The sequence below is a fragment of the Leiobunum rupestre genome, chromosome 6 (assembly GCF_980474605.1).
Source record: "Leiobunum rupestre chromosome 6, qqLeiRupe1.1.hap1, whole genome shotgun sequence".
Classification (NCBI taxonomy): domain Eukaryota; kingdom Metazoa; phylum Arthropoda; class Arachnida; order Opiliones; family Sclerosomatidae; genus Leiobunum; species Leiobunum rupestre.
The window spans coordinates 24,883,076-24,905,347 of NC_143389.1; the positions used below are offsets into that span (position 1 = coordinate 24,883,076).

The 22,272-nt window shown below is 35.1% G+C and overlaps 1 protein-coding gene across 1 annotated transcript in view; it reads right to left on the reverse strand.

Moving 5' to 3' along the window:
* The window catches only part of LOC149940481 (cell adhesion molecule Dscam1-like), a 92,446-nt gene that overhangs the window by 33,920 nt on the left and 36,254 nt on the right, over positions 1–22,272 (reverse strand). Inside the window, exons 3-5 of the mRNA XM_090179280.1 lie at positions 15,242–15,388; positions 10,966–11,083; positions 10,235–10,410 (exon numbers count right to left, since the gene is read on the reverse strand). Coding sequence (XP_090035406.1) covers positions 10,235–10,410; positions 10,966–11,083; positions 15,242–15,388 — 441 coding nt within the window. The remainder of the gene's footprint in view (positions 1–10,234; positions 10,411–10,965; positions 11,084–15,241; positions 15,389–22,272) is intronic.

Genomic DNA, 22,272 nt, shown 5'->3' on the forward strand with positions numbered 1-22,272 from the left:
GCTGTTCGTTGCAATCCTAATTTTTACAATCACCGTGTCTGTCTGTCTGGGCTGCGAACGCATACGCATTTTCGGGGCAAAGTGTAATCACTGCGTTCTCAGTTTCTTGGAATTAGGGAAAAGCTTTTTCCAAAGGAGCCCTCTTTTTGGGTGTAGTATAATTTTTTTTTCAATTTGCATTAGTATCGGGCGGGACTCTAACCTGAGCCCTCCTGCACGACAGGTGAGCGTTCTACCACAAAACCACGGATACATGTTACGCTTCACTGAAATTTAGAAACTCTTCCGAGGAGAGGTATATTTCGGCTTGCCAACTTGTATTTCTATAAAATTGCTATACAATCCTATAGAAAGCATTAATTTTCTATCGGGTTCTGTAGAATTAATAACAATGTTATTGAAAAGACATAGACCACCTCAAATTTTAATAGAAACAATATATATAGAAAACTATAGAAGTTTGTAAACATAATTTTTAAACAATTTGTATAGCATGTATTAGAAATATTGAAATCACAAAAAGGTGTAAATTCTTTTAAATTTACTAGTTTTTCTTGAAATTTTACTCGATTTTTCTATAAAGTAAACTTTTTTTGATAAATAAACTGTTTTTCTAAAAAATATACTGGTTTTTCTATAAAATATACTGCTTTTTTCTGTGTTTTCTATGAAACATTTATAGAAAAATGACCCAAATTTCTGTAGGTTCTATATAAAAAACTCCCGTTTTTATTCTATAGAAATGTAATAGCAACTTTTTTTACGGGATAGGCCATTGCTCGAAATTTTACTTAACCAGCGGATTATGTTCCATTGAGGCCCTAGGCGCCGTTTTCTCATTAGGATCAATTTAGGTAAAAGAGGTTTTTGTAAAGTTTATTTTTTATTGCAACGTAATTTTTGCGACCCCAGAGACCACGAGGCCGTGGGCCCCCTCCAAGTGCATCTATTGGATATTCCGCCACTTGTTTCCGGTTTGCCTTAGTCTTGTTCACTAATACGAATCTCCCTCTTGAATAGGCGTGCTTGAAACACTTTGGTATTTATCGGAGATCTTCTACAAATATGTTAGTTTTCGCTTTAAGGAAATAGTAAAACTTTCAATACACCGGAGTGCTGTGGGAAAGCACGGGCTAACCTAAGAGGTCCCGGTATAAGTGAACAAGGTAGGTTAAAACAATTTTATATTCGTTGTACTTTCGAAAACTTATATCCGGTCGAATGATAAAATAAATTAAAATGAGATATTATCAGGGACAGCTATGATGCGACTCTTCAAGAACTTTCGTTACTCATGTAGAAACTTGATTACGTTTCGGAAAGGAAGCAACTCGCAAAGTGTCATTAAGAAAAACAAGTTTAAAGCGTACGTGAGTGATTATGATACGTGCTTTAATTAAACAAATTTCAAAGCTTCCGTTTCTCGATTCTTGTTAGGGCCATTTTCCAGTCATAAAAGCCAAATGAAACTAATTTTAACGAGGGGTCGGACATTCAGAAGAAAAAACTGTAAGGGATTTGCAAATCCAGTGGATATTAAGCTGGATTTGTGCATTTAAAACAAAATTACAGTATACTTTTTTAAAAGACTAGGGATTTGTTATTTTTGGTAGATTTGTAGGTCTCTTGGATTTTAAATATTGGTGAAAGTTTCAAAAATCTTGCTATAGTCCATGAATTTACATTTTTTAAGGAATTTGTGAATGTTTTCGCTTGAAATTATGGATTTTTCGCTTGATTTCAGGATTTTAAACTGGATTGGATTTGTATATTTCTGCTTGATTTCAGGATTTTAATCTGGTTTGTATTTGTGGATTTTCTGCTTGATTTCAGGATTTTAAACTGGTTTGTATTTGTGGATTTTCTGCTTGATTTCAGGATTTTAAACTGAATGGGATTTGTTAATTTTTTGCTGGATTTCTGGATTTTAAACTGGATTGTACTTGGTGATTTTTTTGCTTAATTTCTGGTTCTAAAACTAGATTGGATTTGTGGTTTTTTCGCGGGATTAGTGAATTTGTTAAAAATACACAATCATTGGCGGTGAGCGTACGGGATTTTTGTGAATGTCCAATGGTTATTATCGCTTAACTGATCTTTAGCTTTTTATTGAGTACTTGGATTTTGTGAGAGAAAGAATAATTTAAAGAAATTGTGTAGCTTAGACCAATTTCCAACTTGTTTCTTTTGAGAAATGATTTAGCGATATAACTAGTTAACCTGGAAAAGATTGAAAATGTCGACCATAACACAAATAGGTTCTCTGGCCATTTACTTAAAGCTCAATTTTTAAAGAATATCTGAAACAAATACTGCCGATCGATGTTAATATGAAATATAAACCCTTTTTATAATAACGGTGACCACATTCATTGCCCTTAACTAACGTGTTTCTTCTTATACAGTACTTAGTTACCTTATTACCATGGGCCTTAATATTTTTATATTTACTCTTATGTCAGCCATAAATCGAATAAATACCATCTGTTGTTTATACATCCACGTGTATATTTGTGTTGTAAAAAAGTTTAATTTAAAATTCTATCTAATTAGAAGCTGTTATTAACGCTCTTTGATCCTTATAGCAAACTTAGCGGTGTCCGAGTGTCAGACTATCCGGAAACTCAACAACACGGGATCGGTTCTCACGACATTGTATTAAACGAATAAGGACTCCGTTTAAACTTGGCTCAAATAGTTTATTTCGTTCGGATTTTAACAACGTTCCACCAGTTTCGCTTTAGGGGTCTTAGCGCTTCGTTAAACATTTGTTTTCGAGCCGGCAGGAAATTGTTTATCTTAAAACTTTATTGGGTCCGCAAATGCGGCACTCCGCTACTTCGGCGTTATTCGGTTCTGGGCGACTCTCGGAGGACTTGAGACCGGTAACGGGAGAGAGCGAAAGAGGACACGATGCAAACAAGCGTGTATGAGTAACGACTCGGTGCGTTGAAAGGTGAAGAACTAGCGTCGCTCTCCGCCGGCAGATGGCAGCGCGATGAAAGGGTGGCGAGCGAAGACCGTCCCTGATCGAACGCGACGTTGTTTGGCGTGATGCATTATTGATGGTTAATATAAAAACTCTTCGGGGACGTAATGACTCTCCGCGCTGAAGTCCCGGAAGTAAAGTTACGCGGAAAACAAGATCCTTTTGTGAGTGGAACAAATTTCGGAACTGCCGAGGGAGTTTCCGATAACGTTTTTGCTGCCCAAATGAGTCCGCGTAGTCGGCTTCCTTCTCATTTTTCTACCGCTAGATGGCTCCGCTTTTATTCCCCCGTCGAGGCTAACGCAATTATTCCTCCGGTCTCGCCACTCATAATTAGGTCCGCCGGGATTAGAGACCTTTCCTTCGACGAATTTCCGTTGCCACTATCGAATCACCGACGAAAGCTACACTCCAAACGAACAAAACACGACTACTAATACGCGATACGATACTACGAGTCTCACCCAATACGGACATTCGCGCTCTAACAAATCGGATTTTGTTATATCATACATGGCGAGGAGGGTGCTAATATTTGGCCCTGGTTTCCCCCGAAAGAGACTAGCCACAAAATAAGTCCTCTAACGACGAACAGAAATTACTTTTTCGTGTGGTTTTTACGATTTTAATTAATCGAAATTCCACTGCTATTCGGAAAAACAAATTGATTTTCTTGGGAAATTTGGACGCGCTTTTTGTACAAGATATCCTTTAAACAGGGTGTTACGGATAAGTATGTCATAAATTTGAGAGCATGTTCTTTGGGTCTTAGTGGGTTAAAATTTTCCAATGAACATGGGTCCTAAAATGCTTTGTTTCAAAGTTTTATACCCACAAAAACCGAGCCGCGAAACACCCAGTAATGTGAAGTTCGGTATTCTGCATTGAACCCAATTTATTATAATTATTATTAATTTGTTTTTTAACGGTTAAGCGCATACACAATATCAAATTCCAAAAGTTTATTATTGAACTAGCAGAAATGTGCTAAATCCTACAATGATTTAATAAATGACAAGTTTCATAATTTCAAAGAATCGAGTTCAATCGACAATGTTGATGGTTCTCGAGATACATTTTAAATGTCCTTGAAGACGTGGTTCCAGGTCATTAAATTTCCAATCCGTACTAAAATAACATTATGAATAATTAGCACTGCATATTTTTTTGTTTACACCCTGTATAGTACTATAAATACTACTACACCAACGTATTATTAATATTAAGTAATGAAACATCATCAGGAAATACGTCAAATCTAACTTTTTCAAAGTATTCTCATATCAAACACGTTTAGACCTACGGGCGTTAAGTTTGACCACGGAGCGTCTACCCCAAGCGGGAATCGTATGTGTCTCGGGAGGGGCTGTCTGCAAAGTGATAGAAATATCTTATTAGCAAACTCCCCAACGCCATCGAACGGCTACTTTTTGGTTTCCGGAGGTTCATTCTGGCAAAGTGCGGAAGAGAAGTGCGCGCGTTCAAGACTGGTCGAGAACATTACGATTTAGTTTTTGAGTATGATCGTTTCATTGACAAAAGGCTATTATAATTTCATAATCAATTAGTAGAAAGATTCATACGAGAGTTATATATTATACATTATGTATTTTGTATTATGTGTTATATATTATGTATTATGTATTGTGTATTGTGTTATGTATTATGTGTTATATATTATGTGTTATATATTATGTATTATGTATTGTGTATTGTGTTATGTATTATGTGTTAAATATTATGTGTTATATATTATGTATTATGTATTGTGTATTGTGTTTTGTGTATTATCTCTTATCTATTAGCTATTATGTATTATATATAATGTTTTATGTATTCTGTATTGTTCATGGTATACTGTGTATTGTGTATTATGTATTATAATATATAATCTATATTATGTAATATGTATTGTGTATTATAATATATAATATATAATATATAATCTATATTATATATTATATATTATATAGTATATATTATATATTATATATTATATAATCTATATTATATATTATATATTATATATTATATATTATATATTATATATTATATATTATATATTATATATTATATATTATATATTATATATTGTATATTATATATTATATATTATACATTATGTATTGTAGATTGTGGATTGTATATTGTATATTGATTGTATCTTGTATCTTGTTTATTGTATGTTGTATATTGTATATTGATTGTGCATTGCATATTGTATATTGACTGTTTATTGTTTATTGTTAATTGTATATTGTATATTGTATATTGTATATTATATATTATATAACATAAATTATATATTATATATTATATATCATTTATTATATTACACAATATATATTATATAACATAAATTATATATTATATATTATACATTATTTATTATACTATACAATATATATTATATATTGTCAAGAATGTATTTATTTATATTTAGGAAGAATGATTATGTTGCGACAATCGCCGGGCACGTTGAACGCCTTTCCCCCGTCTCGCGCGGGGGGAAAGACAAATCGTCACCGGCGTTTGATTTCCATCGCGTTAGGTGACGTAAATTTTAAGCAGCCAATGAAATACCGGGACTATTCGTGTTATTTTAAGCGGAGGAGCGTACTGCGGGGACCAACGGGTGGATTGAGAGAAAGGCTAAAAACCGTCTCGACATAGACATTCTCCCTAGGTATAAATAAATACATATTATATTTATATATTATATATTATACATTATTTATTATATATTAATATGTCGAAGATAATCTTACAATCCAGGAATTAATAGCAATTCTTATGTTTTTTACATTTTTTGGTTGCTTTTGCAAATAAAAATCAGGATAAGATTACTTAAATTCTTTTGAAACATATTAAAATTAACTTTAAAGTCGAATAACAGAAAAATAACAAGATTATGTTTTTGAGTATCCACGTATTTTTCTTACTGACATTCTTATTTTAGAAAAAATGACCTGATTATATTATGTTTAGAAACCAACAGGGGTATTACTGATTTTATCCGCGAGAGCCTCGAATTAAAAAAAATGTTAAACACAACGGAATTCAACAACGTATATTGTATACTAGAATTTAAAGAAAGCTCATCATTCATAAAGACGAATGATAATCTCGTATGAAAACTAATTTGCATATCATTAATAATTTTTGCGCAAACAATACTCCGGCTTATGTGAGATTTTTAATTAAATTTATTTTTGGTCCCATTCGACCGAAATTAAATTCCATTTTACTACAGTCTTCGGAAGCCATAAACCTAACCTAACCCAACCTAACCCAATCTAACCTAACCCAACCTAACTTAACCCAACCTAACCTAACCTAACCCAACCCAACCCAACCTAACCTAACCTAACCTAACCTAATCCAACCCAACCCAACCCAACCCAACCCAACCCAACCGAACCTAACCTAACCCAAACTAACACAAACTAATCTGGGCTGGAAAAATGAAATTAATCGGTCGAATGGGATTTCGATTGAATGGGAATTTGGTCGAAAGGGACGATACCATGTCAGAGGGCTACTCTTAGTTTCTCAAGCGTCTTTCAGAAATTGAGGTGGAAAATTCCGAGAAGAAGATTGTCCAGAGGAGGGGCTACTCGATTTCAAGCATATTTTTCATGAAGGAGCGCCATTACCATCAAAATTTAATATAACACCCATAGATCGATATTTCGAGAGATTTAATTTAGAAATTGACACTTCAGCCTTTACATTACAATTTGCAAACTCATTTTTGACAGAAGAAGGGTACAGAGGAAGGGTGAAAAAGCACTGAAAATAGAACCTTAACAAACGGTTGTCCCCATTGGCCCCGATCGGTTCACCTCTGAATATGTCCCCACTTGTTCCAGTAATTATATTCCATGAACAGTATTTACATTATAAATAGGAAAGTGTGAACAACCACTGAAATGTGAGTGCTACGTTTTTCATAGTAGAGAAGTGGTGGACTTATGCCCCTTGAAGGGGCTTTACACCTAATTTTTAATGTTTTCATATGAAATATACAATTAAAGTTCTGAATCTTATTCTATAAGTTGTAATAAAGTATCAACTGCTGGAAAAATACTTTTAAAATAGTGGCAATAACAAATATATGGAGATTCAAAATTTGAACTAAAGAAAGAAACATGGAGTATACCATTTTATTAATTCGAGACGGTTTATTCCGTGGCTCTTTTCCAATTCGTTGAGGTTTAAAATAACGAAACGTCTTCAATTAATACAATTTCTTATACCATGAGTTTATCTCCAGTTTAAAGTTTGATACTTATATTCTACCAAAGTGGTATATATAAGTTTAATATTTATTTATTTAAGTATTTGAGACCCTATATAAAGTAGGCGAAATTCCTTCATGAATAAAAGAAAATTATTTCGTCTGTGTTCCACAATTATCGTTGCCGTTAGAAAACGAAATAGTTAGCCTAAAACGGAGTTTAATCTGGGAGAAGAGAAGAAGCTTCTGTGGGGGAAAGTTCACAGCTCGGGAAAAGGAATTTTATTTTAGTCAGATTTCATCTAACTAGTGCTGCCATCATTTATAAGAATTTGAATCTAGCAATGTTATTTTCATCTTATAATAATAATAATAATAATAATAATAATAATAATAATAATAATAATAATAATAATAATAATAATAATAATAATAATAATAATAATAATAATAATAATAATAATAATAATAATAATAATAATCAGCTAGCTAGGCTAATATCCAAGGCACCACCTTAGGTCTAAGTCATCTAGCGACTTCTAAAGCCATTATTTAACCTTGATGACTAGATGTCTTTAAAATCGTACTAAAAAGAGTACTCCCTTAGGAGCCTTGCAATCTCCCTGTTCCACGCTTAGGTACGTACCAACTGTGCTAGACGTATCGTTCTTTCTCCTCCAGAACCTCCTTCTCTTCTTCAAGGTCTAACTGTACTTTTTTCCTAACAGCCTATTGCGTTGTCGTCTGTTCTGCTTCACTCGAAAATTAAAAAAGGTAACTAAAATGCTGTCAGGGGCTAGCTTCGGTTATAAGGAAAATAAAAAGTATATCCTTTAATCAAAAAGGTTTTTCAAAATCTAATAGTTATAGAGTTGTTTGCTCATATGTCCTTAATTTTGGTGACCCCTTACTTAAAATTTTCTAGGTCCTTAGTTCAAGTAGGATGCAGCCTAACTCTCCCTATTGCTGGCGCCACCTCTGCTAACAATTACAATGACATTCTCAGGCTAGGTGTTTTCTGCCATTAAGCAACTTGTTTACGGGATAATCTAATTGCCGTTCTATAATAAAGAACATTCTCTTTATATGTAGTTGTTGCTGCGGAGGAAATTACTGGAAATGCACTAAAGGAGAAAAGCTAGTCTTTTCAGATTAGCAATTAATTCTGGTCGTGCGTTAGCGTAATTCACCGACAAGCTAATGACTTCTACGGCCACCATTTCTTCGCCCGAGTTTGAGTCGCGGGCTGTTGATAGAATGGAAGTTATTAAGAAAGACAGCATAGCCTTCTAGAGAAGAGATTCAATTACTCAACAGATGTCAGTGTTAATTTGAAGAGTCGGAAAGGACCATTACATCTTTCCACTTAATTCACGAGTTTGACGCACAAGCGAATCTACGTTAAACGCGACTCATAGACTTTGACTACCGACGGTAGATAATTAGATATGGCGTGTTTTTTCGTTTCGTCGATTTATTTCTGCATTAACAGTAGAATAACTCTCATCTATTTTTAATTTGTATAGGTGGATTCCATAGGAAGTATTAGAAACAGTAGAAAATTATATAGCGTGCAAAAGAAAAATTCTCAAGTGCATACTGTGGTAAATAAAATGAAATAAAATAAAATAAAATAAAAATGTGATTTATCGAAAATTGTAAATTTTGGATTATTGCACAACGAAAAGGTGGAGCTTTAATAATTAAGAAAATGTTAATGCCTTAAATAACAATAAGCAGGTTTGAAAATGTATAAAAAATAAGTTGCTGAAAAAAGGCCCCAAAATAAAAATTCATTACTTTGGTTAGATTATTATCCACGGCTAAATCCCAGAGTTTTCGGCTAATTTTGGGTGCAGGATTGTTTATATTTAATTGTATATATGTGCAAACGCTAAAACGCGCTGAATTAAGGGCTTGCTACCACCCTCCTACGCTTTGTAACCCGGCCACTTGGAATAATGGCCTAAAAAGTGTTGGGTCAATGCTAATGCTTTAGCATAACTGACTGTTATTATAATATTTGACGGATCGCTCAAATCCCCCCATTACCTTTAGTAACACTCATATGAAACACGATTTAGTGCGTTACGAAAAAATACATAATTAAATACATTATTTATAATTAATTTTGAAATCGCATGCGAAATTATATGAAAACGCATCACATTTTAAATTTATTAAAAAATACCGAGTCATACAATTTATTTAATTTATTTAAATACGCGTACGGTAGCTCTTTAATACAATAGAATTTAATTAGTGTCCGCACTTTTCAGTGTCGGCGGCTAGATCATTGTTGAAAGAGACATCAAATGAAAGTGCTAACAACTAGCGCTGCCATCGGGTATCGATGTTGTTTGAGAGATAAGGATGATCAATAGCCGTGTTCATAGACGGGAAAATCCCTTTGACAATGCCATAACTCACATTAAAAGTATTTTAGGCCGCGTAGTTTTATTCGAGCAATAAAAAATTGCATCAAGGATATTCTTCATAGTTTATAGTGCCTTTTAACATCGATTTTTACTTTAAGGGAAATGGCTCTAGATTTTGGGCTTTAGAGAAATAAATAAGGGTTTGAACTAAATTAACGGGTTTTTTTTTTACGAATTATCCAATTATATGTTAAATTTATCTTTTTCGCGAATACCACGAGTGAATTTCTTCAAGTTCAAATAATTTTACACTGCCTTTTTTATTTATAGACTTTTTTAGGTTGTTCTTGGTGACCCTATAGTTTATAAAATCTTTATTTTTGATGTACCAATTTGTCCACCGCCCGAGGTCATGTGTCCCATGTTATTAATTCAACCCATCTCTGAATATTATACTAAAGAACATTTTAAGAGGAACTGTACTTAAATAGCTTTTTTTATTATCTTACTGATAATTAATCATTTCAGCCAAAACGAATACCAGATACTAAAATCCTCTAGAAACCAGTAGCTGATGTTAAACAATTTGCTCAAACAAATTGATAGTATACGAATAGTTACGCTTACCAGAAACAATTAAGTGTGTCGTGGCTCTGTCTTCCGATTTGCTGTTGTTAACTTTACAAATGTATTTGCCACTGTCCGTTACCGTAGCGTACTGCAGTCTTAAGAGCCCATGGTGGATACTGATTCTGTGGCCCGTTGAGAGCAGTAAGAGCCTGCCTTCTTTCTCACGAAACCATCTGCAAATGCATTCACACTAAACTGTCATCTTTCTTTCAAACAAATCATTAAGTAATACCAAGAATGTACTTATTTATACTTAGGAAGAATTACTATACTGAGACGATTTGAAAATTATTTCCCAATCCACCTCACGCTCCAACAGAATGCTCCTCCCCTACAAAAAGAAATCGGTTCTTCCGACGCCAATTACCACCACGCGGTTGATTTTGAAATTTCCCCATCTCATGCCTCGGGAAAGCTACACTGTGTAACCCGCGCATCGTCTTAAAATAAGTACATTCTTTGTAATGTCCAAATCAAATTGTTAAATTATCCATCCTCGCTTTTTTACATTACAGTATGAAAATGCAATTTTTTCATTTTGTCGGAAAACATCTATGCAGCGCAAAATATTGTTTCAAATTTCATTTTGGTCCTACAGAATTCGATTTTTAGCGTACTGTATTATGGCCAGATTCTAGTTTAGTGTGAGCCAGATAATAACTTAGATAATTCAATCGATATTAGAAGAAAACTGTTTGTGTTACAAGTGTGTCTAAATTGTTTCTTACGTGTATTCTACAGGTGGATTTCCTTGACCAGCGCATGCTAATGTGATAGTTTCTCCCTCTCTGCCATGAAACGTTGCGTGATTGTCAGTCAATTTGGCCGTCGTTTCTACCGGCGAATCTAAATGGAAACATTCTTTAAGTAATCTATTCACAATAATAAGAAACACTTTAAGAAGTATTATTTAAATATGCCAAGAAAATCTATACAAGATTGGGCTTTGGGGGCTTTGATTTCTCAAAACCCACTGAGGTCGTGAATATAAACTATAGGTCGAAACATCGAGTTTGAAAATCTATTTTGATATATTTGGCTTTACGTATACGATAAAAAAGATTGTTACTTGTAACATTAGCAATAAAATTAATTATTCGTGATATTTTCGCATTGGAAATCCAAGGAAGTAAAGTATTAATATTTGGTTGATACCTTTTCGTTTCCTGCTTATTTACTATCTGAATTTCGTGACTCTTATAAATTAATATTACACATTGTAAGGTCTTTCTTAAGTCAGCAAGTGGCCCAAAATGTTAAGTCACCAGAACTACTTTTAAAGGGATCAGAAACGTATACTTACGCGGAATTATCTCAAAAACCTTTAAAACTTTCTGAGTTGGAATTTGGACCAGGACCCAAAAGCGACTTTTTGACCAAAGCCCGACCCTAAATTGACTCTTTATGCTACAGGTGCCTATTGGAGTCGGGCCGACGTCAGCCAAAGCACTCAAATTGCGAGGCCGGCCGATCTTCGGTTTTATAATCAAAATGTTCAACGGGAGTTAGGGTCAACCGACCATTAAAGGTCGACTCTCTGACAACTAAATATGTACCGCTTCCTACTCCAAAATGACGTCGGGCCACAGTCGGCCACATTTCAAAACGTCATTCTATACCAACTATAGGTAAATATGATGGTTAACCGACTCCGAAAAGTCGTCGGGCCAACTGCATAAAATTGCGTATTTCTGACACAAAACTGACCATAATAATGATTAAATATCATATAATACATGAATTCCAAATAAAACAGAACAGTTAATTTTATAGATTCACGTATCATATACATACAAGTATATATTTTCCACGATTACATGGGAAAAATAAATTGATAAAGACAATAATTTTATTGATAAATTAAAACTTGAAAGATGATTTTCTACAAAACTAAATTTTTGAAACAACTTTCAGGTATTAAACTATTAAATACCACTTGTATTTATGAAGGTATTAGTTCTGTGGATTAGTTACACACAAAATTAGGTCACAGAACAACTTTATAAACAAAAATCTAGCCTGAAGTAGTTTGTAGATTTATTTAATTCACAGAGCTAATAAACTTATAACATTTAAAAAAGGTGATATAAGATTATGTTCCTATATTTTATAAGGTTCAATATATACCTATATTGAAACGTTTATAAATTTTTAATAGTTTAATATCTTTAAGTGGTTTAAAAAGTTTAGTTTTGTAGAAAATCATCTTGAACATTTTTAAGTTTTAATTTATCAATAAAAATAATCAATTTCTTTATTTCATGTTTTCATTGTCTTTATCAATTTCTTTATTTCATGTTATCGCAGGAAATACATACTCAGTTTTCAGTCGGAAAAACGCAATTTTATACAGTGGGCTTGACGACAATTTGGAGTCAGTTAACCATCACATTTGTAGTCGGTATAGATTCCCGTTTTGAAATTGGACCGACGGTGGCCCGACGTTGTTTTGGAGTAAGAAAAATGTACATACCTTTTTAGTTGGCAGAGAGTCGACCTTTAAAGGTCGGCCGACCCTAATTCCCCTAGGACCTCTTGACTGTAAAACCGAAGTTCGGCCGACTGTTGGCCGGCCACGCCATTTGAGGGCTTTGGGCGATGTCGCCCCGACTCCCTTGTGCTACAGGGGTATCTTTGTAGATGCATCAGTAGATAATAAATGAAAAGCATAGAGTCATGTGGTTCTTGTTGTTGTTGTTGTAGTAATTGTTGCTATTTTAATAATGGTCATCAAAAGGTCACCCAATAACGTTTGTCCTACCTATTAAACTAACAATTGTAAGATGCAGCCTTAGAAGGCTGGAAATTGTCGGTCGGATACCGCAATAATGTAATTGTGACGCCTTTCAAGAGTGAATTTCGATTTGGGATGGCTTACGGCACACGAATCTTAAAAAAGTGAATACTGTTAACAATATAATAATAAAACGTGATAAACTATTAAAAACTAATATTCTTGATAATTGGGTATTATTTTATTATAAATGGTGTCCACTAATAAACGAAAAATGATAAATAACCGAGGAAATTGTTTTTTAAAAATTTCACATTTCTATGGAACATTCCTCGTTCATCGGGACATTTACTAGTGTAAAATTGAATGACCTTGAACCATGTCTTCAAGGTCATTCAAAAACTATCCCGAGAACAGTTGGGTTTACGGATTTGGTTCCAGTTAGAATGTTGTTGCTCGCCCTATTATTAGTTCAAATAACTTTGATTGGACCAAATTTGACCAATCAGAAGAGACTAGACCATTTTTCTGAAACCAATTTTATGAAATTGCTAAAAATTTACAAAACTCTTACTATTTACGATAGGGAATAAAACAACATTAAGTTATCTTTTGTCAAATTTCCCCATACAACATTTTAATTTCGTAGCTTTTTGTCAGATTATCTCATAGGAGATTTTTCATCTACTTTTACCGAATTTGAAAAACAATGTGTCAAATGAATGAATTAAATAACCCATTTGTGGTCCGAATTTATCAACGTATTAATGATAGAATTTGTTTATGTCAATAAATGAGCAACGTCATTTGAGAGAATATCAATGTCATTAGATAAAAATGTCGACGAGCATCCGCGGGAAGTCTTTGGTTCGGGCGTAATCGATTCCCGCTTTAAATGATCCTAGTGTCGTGGTCGGTCGGGCTTCGCCTGAAATGATCTGTCAGGAGCTCCGGAAAGTAAAATGTACGACAGTGGGCTCCTAAAAACAATTTCCACATTATGAAATGGTTTTCCGTGGGTGGAGCATCCGTAATTTCACGTATTTCTATTTCTGATTTTGCGGAGTAGCTGATAAAACGGGCGTTGCGCGGCGAGCGTGTAGACATTGTCTCGGCTAAAACGCTTCCAACGCGAACCCTTGGTCTAATCTTGGAAATTGAAGTCGGTGATGAATCGATGCTCTTTTGTGGGTTGGAGAAATATTATTTCGCTACAAGGACGGAAAAAGGAATCGGCGAAGAGCGAAAGAGATAAAAATCGTTCTGTCCACGGCTTGTAAAGGTTCGCCCAAAATGGTTTCAAATAAAATAGAATGTTCTGTTTTCGGGATTACGTGCCTCGATTGAATTGATGGTCGATGCGCAATTTTCCCGCAACGCGAGCAAATGTGGTGAAAAGAGAAGATGTCCGAAGTATCGTGGACTGCGCGAGCTCGTTGTTAGCCCTAATTTATTACCGTAACTCTCATTTTTTAGCTAAACTGGCTGATCAATCTATATTATCCAAAATTCCTAGGCTGCCTCGGCTCTTTCCAGACGGCGGTTGAAATATGTTTTATAGACACATACTCGTATTAGTGACATTAACTGCTGTTAGCGGGTATGGAACGAAGCAGTTGAATGCTCGACTGAACGACTGTAGAGTTTGTTTGACATCGTGTCGATTTGATGTTAAAAATATTTCATTTCATCTCCATATTATTACAAGGTTTGAATTCAAGTCAAAAACTTTTTATGCTCTTTCCAAATGTAATAGTGACTGGAGGTTAGCGTGTTGAGCTATTAGCTACCACCAAAACCCTTCAAAAAGGTTAAAAAATGGAGTAAACGTTTGGGTATTTACTTTAAGCTCAAATAAATTCTATTTACTCGTTTTAAAATGATCCTCCCCTACATTTAATTAGAATAAATGTTGGCTGTTCATGGGCAAGACTAAAGTAAACACCGCAATTAATCATGTTAGTGATATCGAAATTCTGTAACTTAAGTAAAAATCCAATATAAACCGGGTAGCTGCTTAATTCAATAATTGATGGAAAAAATTAAGTTGAATCCCAAAACGAGTGTTTTTCAATGTGAGCAGAATCACTTACAAAACCGTTCGTGCATTGAAATTTGTTATTATCAATGCCGGCTGAAAGGGTCGTTTAATTGTTTGACAGATTATGAAGTGTCCACTCGCATGGCAATGACCCGTTCTAGAATCACGCTTTTAAGAGAAGAACGACTAGTATTAACAATCCAAATTTAAATTATAAATGTTACTTTACCTGAAACAATTAGTCTTGCTGGAGTTGTGCTCATTATGGATTCTTTGGCAAGTATATGTTCTGTTTGGCAACGGTAAGATGTTCGGGAGTCATCTTTTGAAACGTTGAAAACGTAAAGCTCCCCGGTGAAGAGCAACGAAAATTTTCCTGTTCAATAGAAAATCAATCATTAGATTCGGCAAAAAATTTTAAAATTAAAAACATTAGTATTTAATAAGGAACACTATGAAATAACGTCCAAATCACGGGTGTCATTGCGGGCCAAGTAGCGTGCGGTTCTGTATAAGGGCTGAGCTCATTAATACCCAAAAGATAAGACAGCGTTTTTTGAGAAAATATATTCATTGAGAGCGTCCCCCAACTAGACGCTTTTTTCGATTGCAAGTTAAAATTGTTAAATGGCTCCTATCTTGTGCGCGCGGAAATGTTTAATTGAAATTCCAACTTAAAAAATTATTGTAAAGTAATATCAGCTAGGCTAATACCCAAGGCACCACCTTTTGCCTAAGTCATCAAGCGACTTTCAAAGCCATTAATTCAGGTGACCGGTTTACAATGCGTAGGAGAAGGTGGCAAGCCCTGCATGCCACGCGGGCCAACAACTCCCTACACTAACTATTACCGAAGAGCTCATGGGAAAATCCCTTAAACCAGTGGGGAGAGAACTTGCAAACTCAACGCAGAATAATAATAATAATTTAAACAATAGAATAACAAGCAAGAGAAATAAGAAATCGATAGAATTATCAAGACGGTTATTTTGATTAAAGCACTGCTGAGCAACGAAAATACCTGTCGGAATGGTGATCTTAAATCAAAGATAGCTGGAGGCTGAAGGGAACTAAACCAAGAGTGCCTTGGTTCGGTAATTGGTTGCCCAACCTTTTCTTGATGGTAGGACACAGAGGGTGATCGACCTTTCGCCCTTCGGGTCAATACGGCCCTATTTACAGCAATCGGTTTAACAACGGATCAATAACGTGACGTCAAAACCGGAAATGTCATAAACTGCACAGTGATAAGCCGATATTTTTCAACGGAGAGTTCTTTTAGTGTTACTGAACGGATCATAAATAAGGTTATCAGCGACGGGGACACTGGCGCCTTCAGTTACTCTTAAAAGTCAGTTAAGAGCACGTGTACTGCCCGAATGCCATAACTAATTCATCTTTTTTATATTCATTACGACCTAACAACGGATATTCGAAAGAAAAGTTAGAGTAAAAATAAAATGTACAGAAATTTTGCACAATCTACGTGACCTTCCATCACTTTTCACTGTACATGGAATAATAGAGAAATCGAGTAGGGATAATGTTGATGTGGCTTTCGATTGCGCGGCTACATACGTTCTCGATACTCGTTCTCTTGCTCGAGCTTTAATCTCTGCGTAGTGTTTGTTTTAGGGATCGATCTGTTCATCGAAATGACTCCGCCACCAGAATTAAATGCCATACAATTCGCTAGATGACTAAGCTAATTAATAAAAATCCGTTTCATAGTTAGAATGTCAGTCGGTCTTCTTTGAAACAATTAGCTACTGACTTTATATATCAAAGAGCTAGTGGATCGTCTTGGCTATGAGGCATACGCCACACTCGTCACAAACTTACTACTTTTTCCCAAATCGTTGTATGACGCAAATTTCGTTTTGTTACTAAAAGTTAACGTCAAAGAAAAGGTTTCAATAAATTATCGGCGCCCATCCAGCATGAGGAACCCTGGTTTGAACAAGCGAGGTACCGCGTTTCTTCCAGAAAATGTAAAGTAATAACGTCTCACAGGGTCCCTCCAATGCATACGTAGACATTTTTAATTATTTCACCTCATTGACTCTGGAATATACTTTTACATGAATTTCAATTCGTACATCTATATTCTAACCTGATGATGCCTATGAACACAAGGTGAAACTAGTCGTGATGTAATAGAATTATTACATCACGGCTAGTGATGCGTGATTACTGTGTAAATAAAGTATTATCCCTATTTTATCTTAGTTATGTATTCTAACGAACAACAAATTAATGTGGAATCCTTCTTAATAAGTGAGTAGATGACGACTTCCGAAGAACGCTTCATTTGTAACGATACCAATAAACCGTATGAATCACAGCGACTTCTTCTTTTGAAAATGAACGGAGCATGGACGGAAATCACTATTTAATGGATGGCAATTAGAACGCAGTCTTTAAGGGGAGCTGTAAAGAAGTCCCGAATAAGGCTGGCTGTGTCCGATGAGCCGCGACCACAAACCTACTGACGGCACTCTTATAGGCCGTCCGCTGATATAGCTCTTTAGAGAGTCGGACGGTGCATTTGTTGGAAAATCAATGCGAGGCGTTCCGAAGTAAGATAAGAAGGGAGGGGCAGATGAGTTGCGGGAGGGGGGCATGACGGAATGGGGCGATAGGGGAACTTTTCACGTTCGATAAGAATCCGCGGCTATTGATGGATTGATCTCTAGATGGCCTAGAAGGAGCCAACCGCATATTGTCGACTGATGAAATCCGGCCCGCGTTCCCCGTAATCGCCAAAAGAAAGAGAGCAAATGGACAATCGAGAGGAACACCCGACGACGATCAGATTGCCGCTAACTCGGAATGGCCGAAAGAGAGATGTTCGTGGCGTGATTAGTTCCTGGCTTTTCGCTTCCCATTTCACCGCTTCCAAAGATAGGTCAAAAACGGACGATCTATTTATCATTTAGCGCCTGGCCAAAGACAAAGATGATTAGGGTTATGCCGGAGTCGAGGCCATCGCTCGATGCCGATGTATTACCAAGTGATCGGCGCGCAGCTGTTCAATCCATACGCTTCCACAATATTTTGGGGTCACTTTCATAGATTAATGTTTTCTAGGGGTGATGATATTAATATTTAATAATACCTCTTTTTGTGTTTAATGACAAATAGCCCAACTGAATTTTTCTAGAAATAGTTTTGAAACTACTTTCAAATTAAAATGTTTATAAATTGAAGTTAAAATTTTATTGAACGTAGACTGTTTGGTTTGTTCGCATAAAGTGAGGAGACTCAAAAATCAATTTTGGGGAATAAATCGGGTTTTTAGAGTACTCAATCCTCATAAGTCGACTGCTAAAGGCTTATGTAACGGAGCCAGTAGACGAGTAGCAGACATAATTTTAGTCAAGTTTGATGGTTATAGTAGCTCAACCACCTTAATTACTATCAGTTTACTCAGGAATCCATAACGCTACTTGGAATGAATAACGGCTTCGATTCCCCACCGTTGTGGCGGAACATAGTAGGCGGAGCTTATAAGCCTTTGTTTGTCACTGAATTTGACGTCATTTAAGGCGGTATAAGCGTTTTAGCCCCTCCCACAATGTTCCGCCACAAAATATCACAGGGGATATGGGGAGATACTCATTCCAAGTAGCGTTATGGATTCCTGGTTTACTTTAGGTCTATCCTATGCCTCAAATTTCTGGGCTGTTTCTTCATGTTTAGAATATATTTAAAAAGTAGCCAAGAGGTTAAACAAAAATCGAATTCGCCCAATTCCTAAACTACATACAAAAGTGTAAGTACAATTTATTCCACCAATAACTGAACGAACGGGAAATTGAGTTATAATGATAGAAATCGTCACATTCGCCAGGTTTCCCATTTAAATGGGACATCATTTCAAATTAATATGGTGGAATGACTGCAAAGACGCTTTCGGGGAAGATTGAACGCAAGATTGAGTTCGGGTTAGCAAAGAAAAAGTAAGCGGCACCCCGTTCGCCTCTTTTTCCCGGAAGAAAAACCACGCCCCTTATCCTTTCCCAGTGTCATCTTCTTCCCGGTAAGGGGAGAAGACACTCCGATGCGATCGTAGTTTCTCTCTCTCTCTCTCTCTCTCTGTGTGTGTAGGTGGGGAATATCTGGTGATAATAACGAAAACGGAAGGTATAGTTTCATATTCTTTTAACCTGTATTGCTTGAATTATCGGTAATGATATATTATAACGAAGTCTAAATGCTGAAACAGGTCGATACAGATTTCGTTTCATAATTGAAATCAGTAGGAGAGCCAATATTGCTTTTGCAGTCAGATGCTAAATCTTGTCACCTCTATAAGAGTTGATCAACTATATAAAATATTAGTCAATTGATATTTCGTTTTCTCTGAAAGCATTATGGTTAAAATCAAATTGAGATTGCTAAATCCCTCTTTCAATTTTTATTTTAATATTTAATTTAATTCTGTATTTATTGTGGCGCCATCTACGTCGAAATTAGATGCTATTTAAGGTTTGTAGAAAATGGTCAAAAGGAAATTATATTCTAAGTATATCTCTTTTCGGGCAAGAGATGGCGCGTCGGTATTGAAATTGACTCCATCAAGATTCTTCTATTGGACTGAAAACGAGTTTTATATCATACCAAGCATTTTTCAGATTTAATAATTATCTGTCATATATATAACAACGAAAATAGCAGAAACAACTTTTTAAATAACTATATCTGGAGCCTTTAAGCTCATTCAATCGCTTATAAAGGAAACCCTCTTTTTGATATAAAAAAAAGTCACTTAAGCTTTGTACGGCCCCTTGAGACTTGTAAGAAATGTTACTTCGATGCATTTCGGAGGCGGTTTCAACACCCCACTGAATAGGCTCTTGAGCCCACTCATTACTTTTCAACCTTTCAAAAGCGTCTAACATAATGTGCAAAGTCGGTCTTCCAGAATAAAGAAATTTACGTAAGTATATTAAAGGGTATTCGAGAGTAAATAGGAAGTTAGCAACAAATAAGCCAATAATGCTTCAGAGGGAAAATAGGAGAGGTTCTTTTAGCCGCTACATAATCGGAAATAACAAATATAAGGCGAAGCTACGGTCGAGGGAACCCCAATATAGGATTTCATTAGATCTTCCGAGGCTTAGACTCCAGCGGCGAAGAAGGACCAGGCCAGAAGTAGTTTCGTCGTTTGGCGGCGGTACCGTCGCGAGTGACGCGTCGGCTCGTTTGTCACGCTTATCTTGTCCAAACGAAGCGAACCTCTTCAAAAAGCATCTCGGCTCGGATGGCGGCTGCTCGGAAAGCCGCTAATACCGTTCGGCTGATCCACTAACTCCCGCATCGACACTTTTGCCCGAAACCGCCTACACAAACAAGAATCGGGCTTCACCTTTTTGCCCAAAGTGGCAGCGACCCCGCGCGGACGCCCGCGGCCCCGATAAAGGGAATATCCGCCCGTTCAAAATCCACTAAAATAAGCTACTTATTCCGCGACTGGACAAATCGCCCTTTTCCGCATTCGCCGCCACTCTATCACGTTTTACGTTTATAACGACGACAAGGGTTTCACATTTTGTTCAATGATCATCTCGAACTGGTTGAGCGCCTAACTTAAATTCTACGCCTACAGAAAATTCAATTCCACGTTCTTAATAACAATAAATATGAACATAAGTCCAAATTATCACCGAACTGATTTTCAGGGTGATTAAAATATTAATGAAAAAAGACAGTTACTTCATGGATTATTTTATTCTTTTCTAAAAAATAGTGGAAGCTTTCGGACAGTGGTCGTTCATCAACCAAATCCTTTATCGTTCATTTAACATTATAATTTCAGGGTGACTGCGCAATCAAAGTTTAGTTTAGCACACAGCGTCTTTGTGTCTAAATATACTTAAGGCGAAATATAAGTTCAAATAAGTTCAATATTCAGTTAGGTTGTAAGTCCAAGACGGAGCTGGGCGAGATAGATGGTTTCAAAAAGGTTACTTAAAATTGTTTTAATATTAAAACAAAAACTCACATTAAAACAATACGAAGTATTAAACTTATATTGTTATTATGTTACTTTTAATAAATGTAATGTTAAATAAGAAAATTAAAACAATAGGAAGCGTAATACTTACCATATTATGTTACTTATTATAATATTAATATTTAATTCGTAGAGTTCAATATTTTATTACAAATGTTAAATTCTTTTCATTACTTGGGCGTTATTAATAATGAGTTCGTAGAGTTCAATATTTTATTAAAAATACTAAAATCTTTTCTTTGCTCAAACATGATTAATATTGAGTTCGTAGAGTTCAATATTTTATTACAAATGTTAAATTCTTTTCATTACTTGGGCCGTAAGTTGTGCGTTATTAATATTGAGTTCGTAGAGTTCAATAATTTATTAAAAATGTTAAAATCTTTTCTTTGCTCGGGCATTATTGTTATTGAGTTCGTAAAGTTCAATATTTTATTAAAAATGTTCAATTATTTTCTTTGCTTGGGCGTTTTTAATTTTGAGTTCAAAAAGTTCAATATTTAATGAATTAAGCGCGAAATATTAAAAATTTCGCACTTCATCTACGAAATATGATCAAAATCATAAATGATAATTGTATGAAAGATAAAGTAAGACAGTAAAATTACCTGATTTAGTGAGTTAAAAGTTGGAAAGTAAAAACATCCATTAATAAATTTACACATTTAGGGAGATATTTGAACCCTCTGACCTTGAGATTCAAATGGAATCTTCGAAAAATATTGTTAAAAAGTTCGTTTTTCGAATTTTGTTTTATTTTTCCGCATTACTTTAAAAATAGTTTATAATTATTTAAAAAAAATGGCTTTATCACATTATTTTTCATATTCAATAATATTAAACTACTAGAACTCTTTCGCAAGTAACAAGTATAACATTAATTAAAATCAGATAAAATACAATTAAAACGTTGACTAGTTTGGACAATGTTAGTGCCATCATCAAGACTAAAACGAATTGCATTGCGACTATATCTTTTATAACAACATTGTGGGGTTAGGGTTAGTTTTTTAATTTTTAAGTACTATTTTAGGGGCAAGACGTGATTCCGCCACTCGAATGATTGGAAAGGAATTGCATTACAACTCGTTTCATCATTTATCAGTTAGTAATTATTTCAAGATAGATCGCGAATGAATTACTGAAAACGGGTGGGATCGTACTATATCAAATAAAACGCGTACCTAAAAACGATATAGCGATAAAATATAATAATCTAAGACAAAGTTAAAAATAATTGA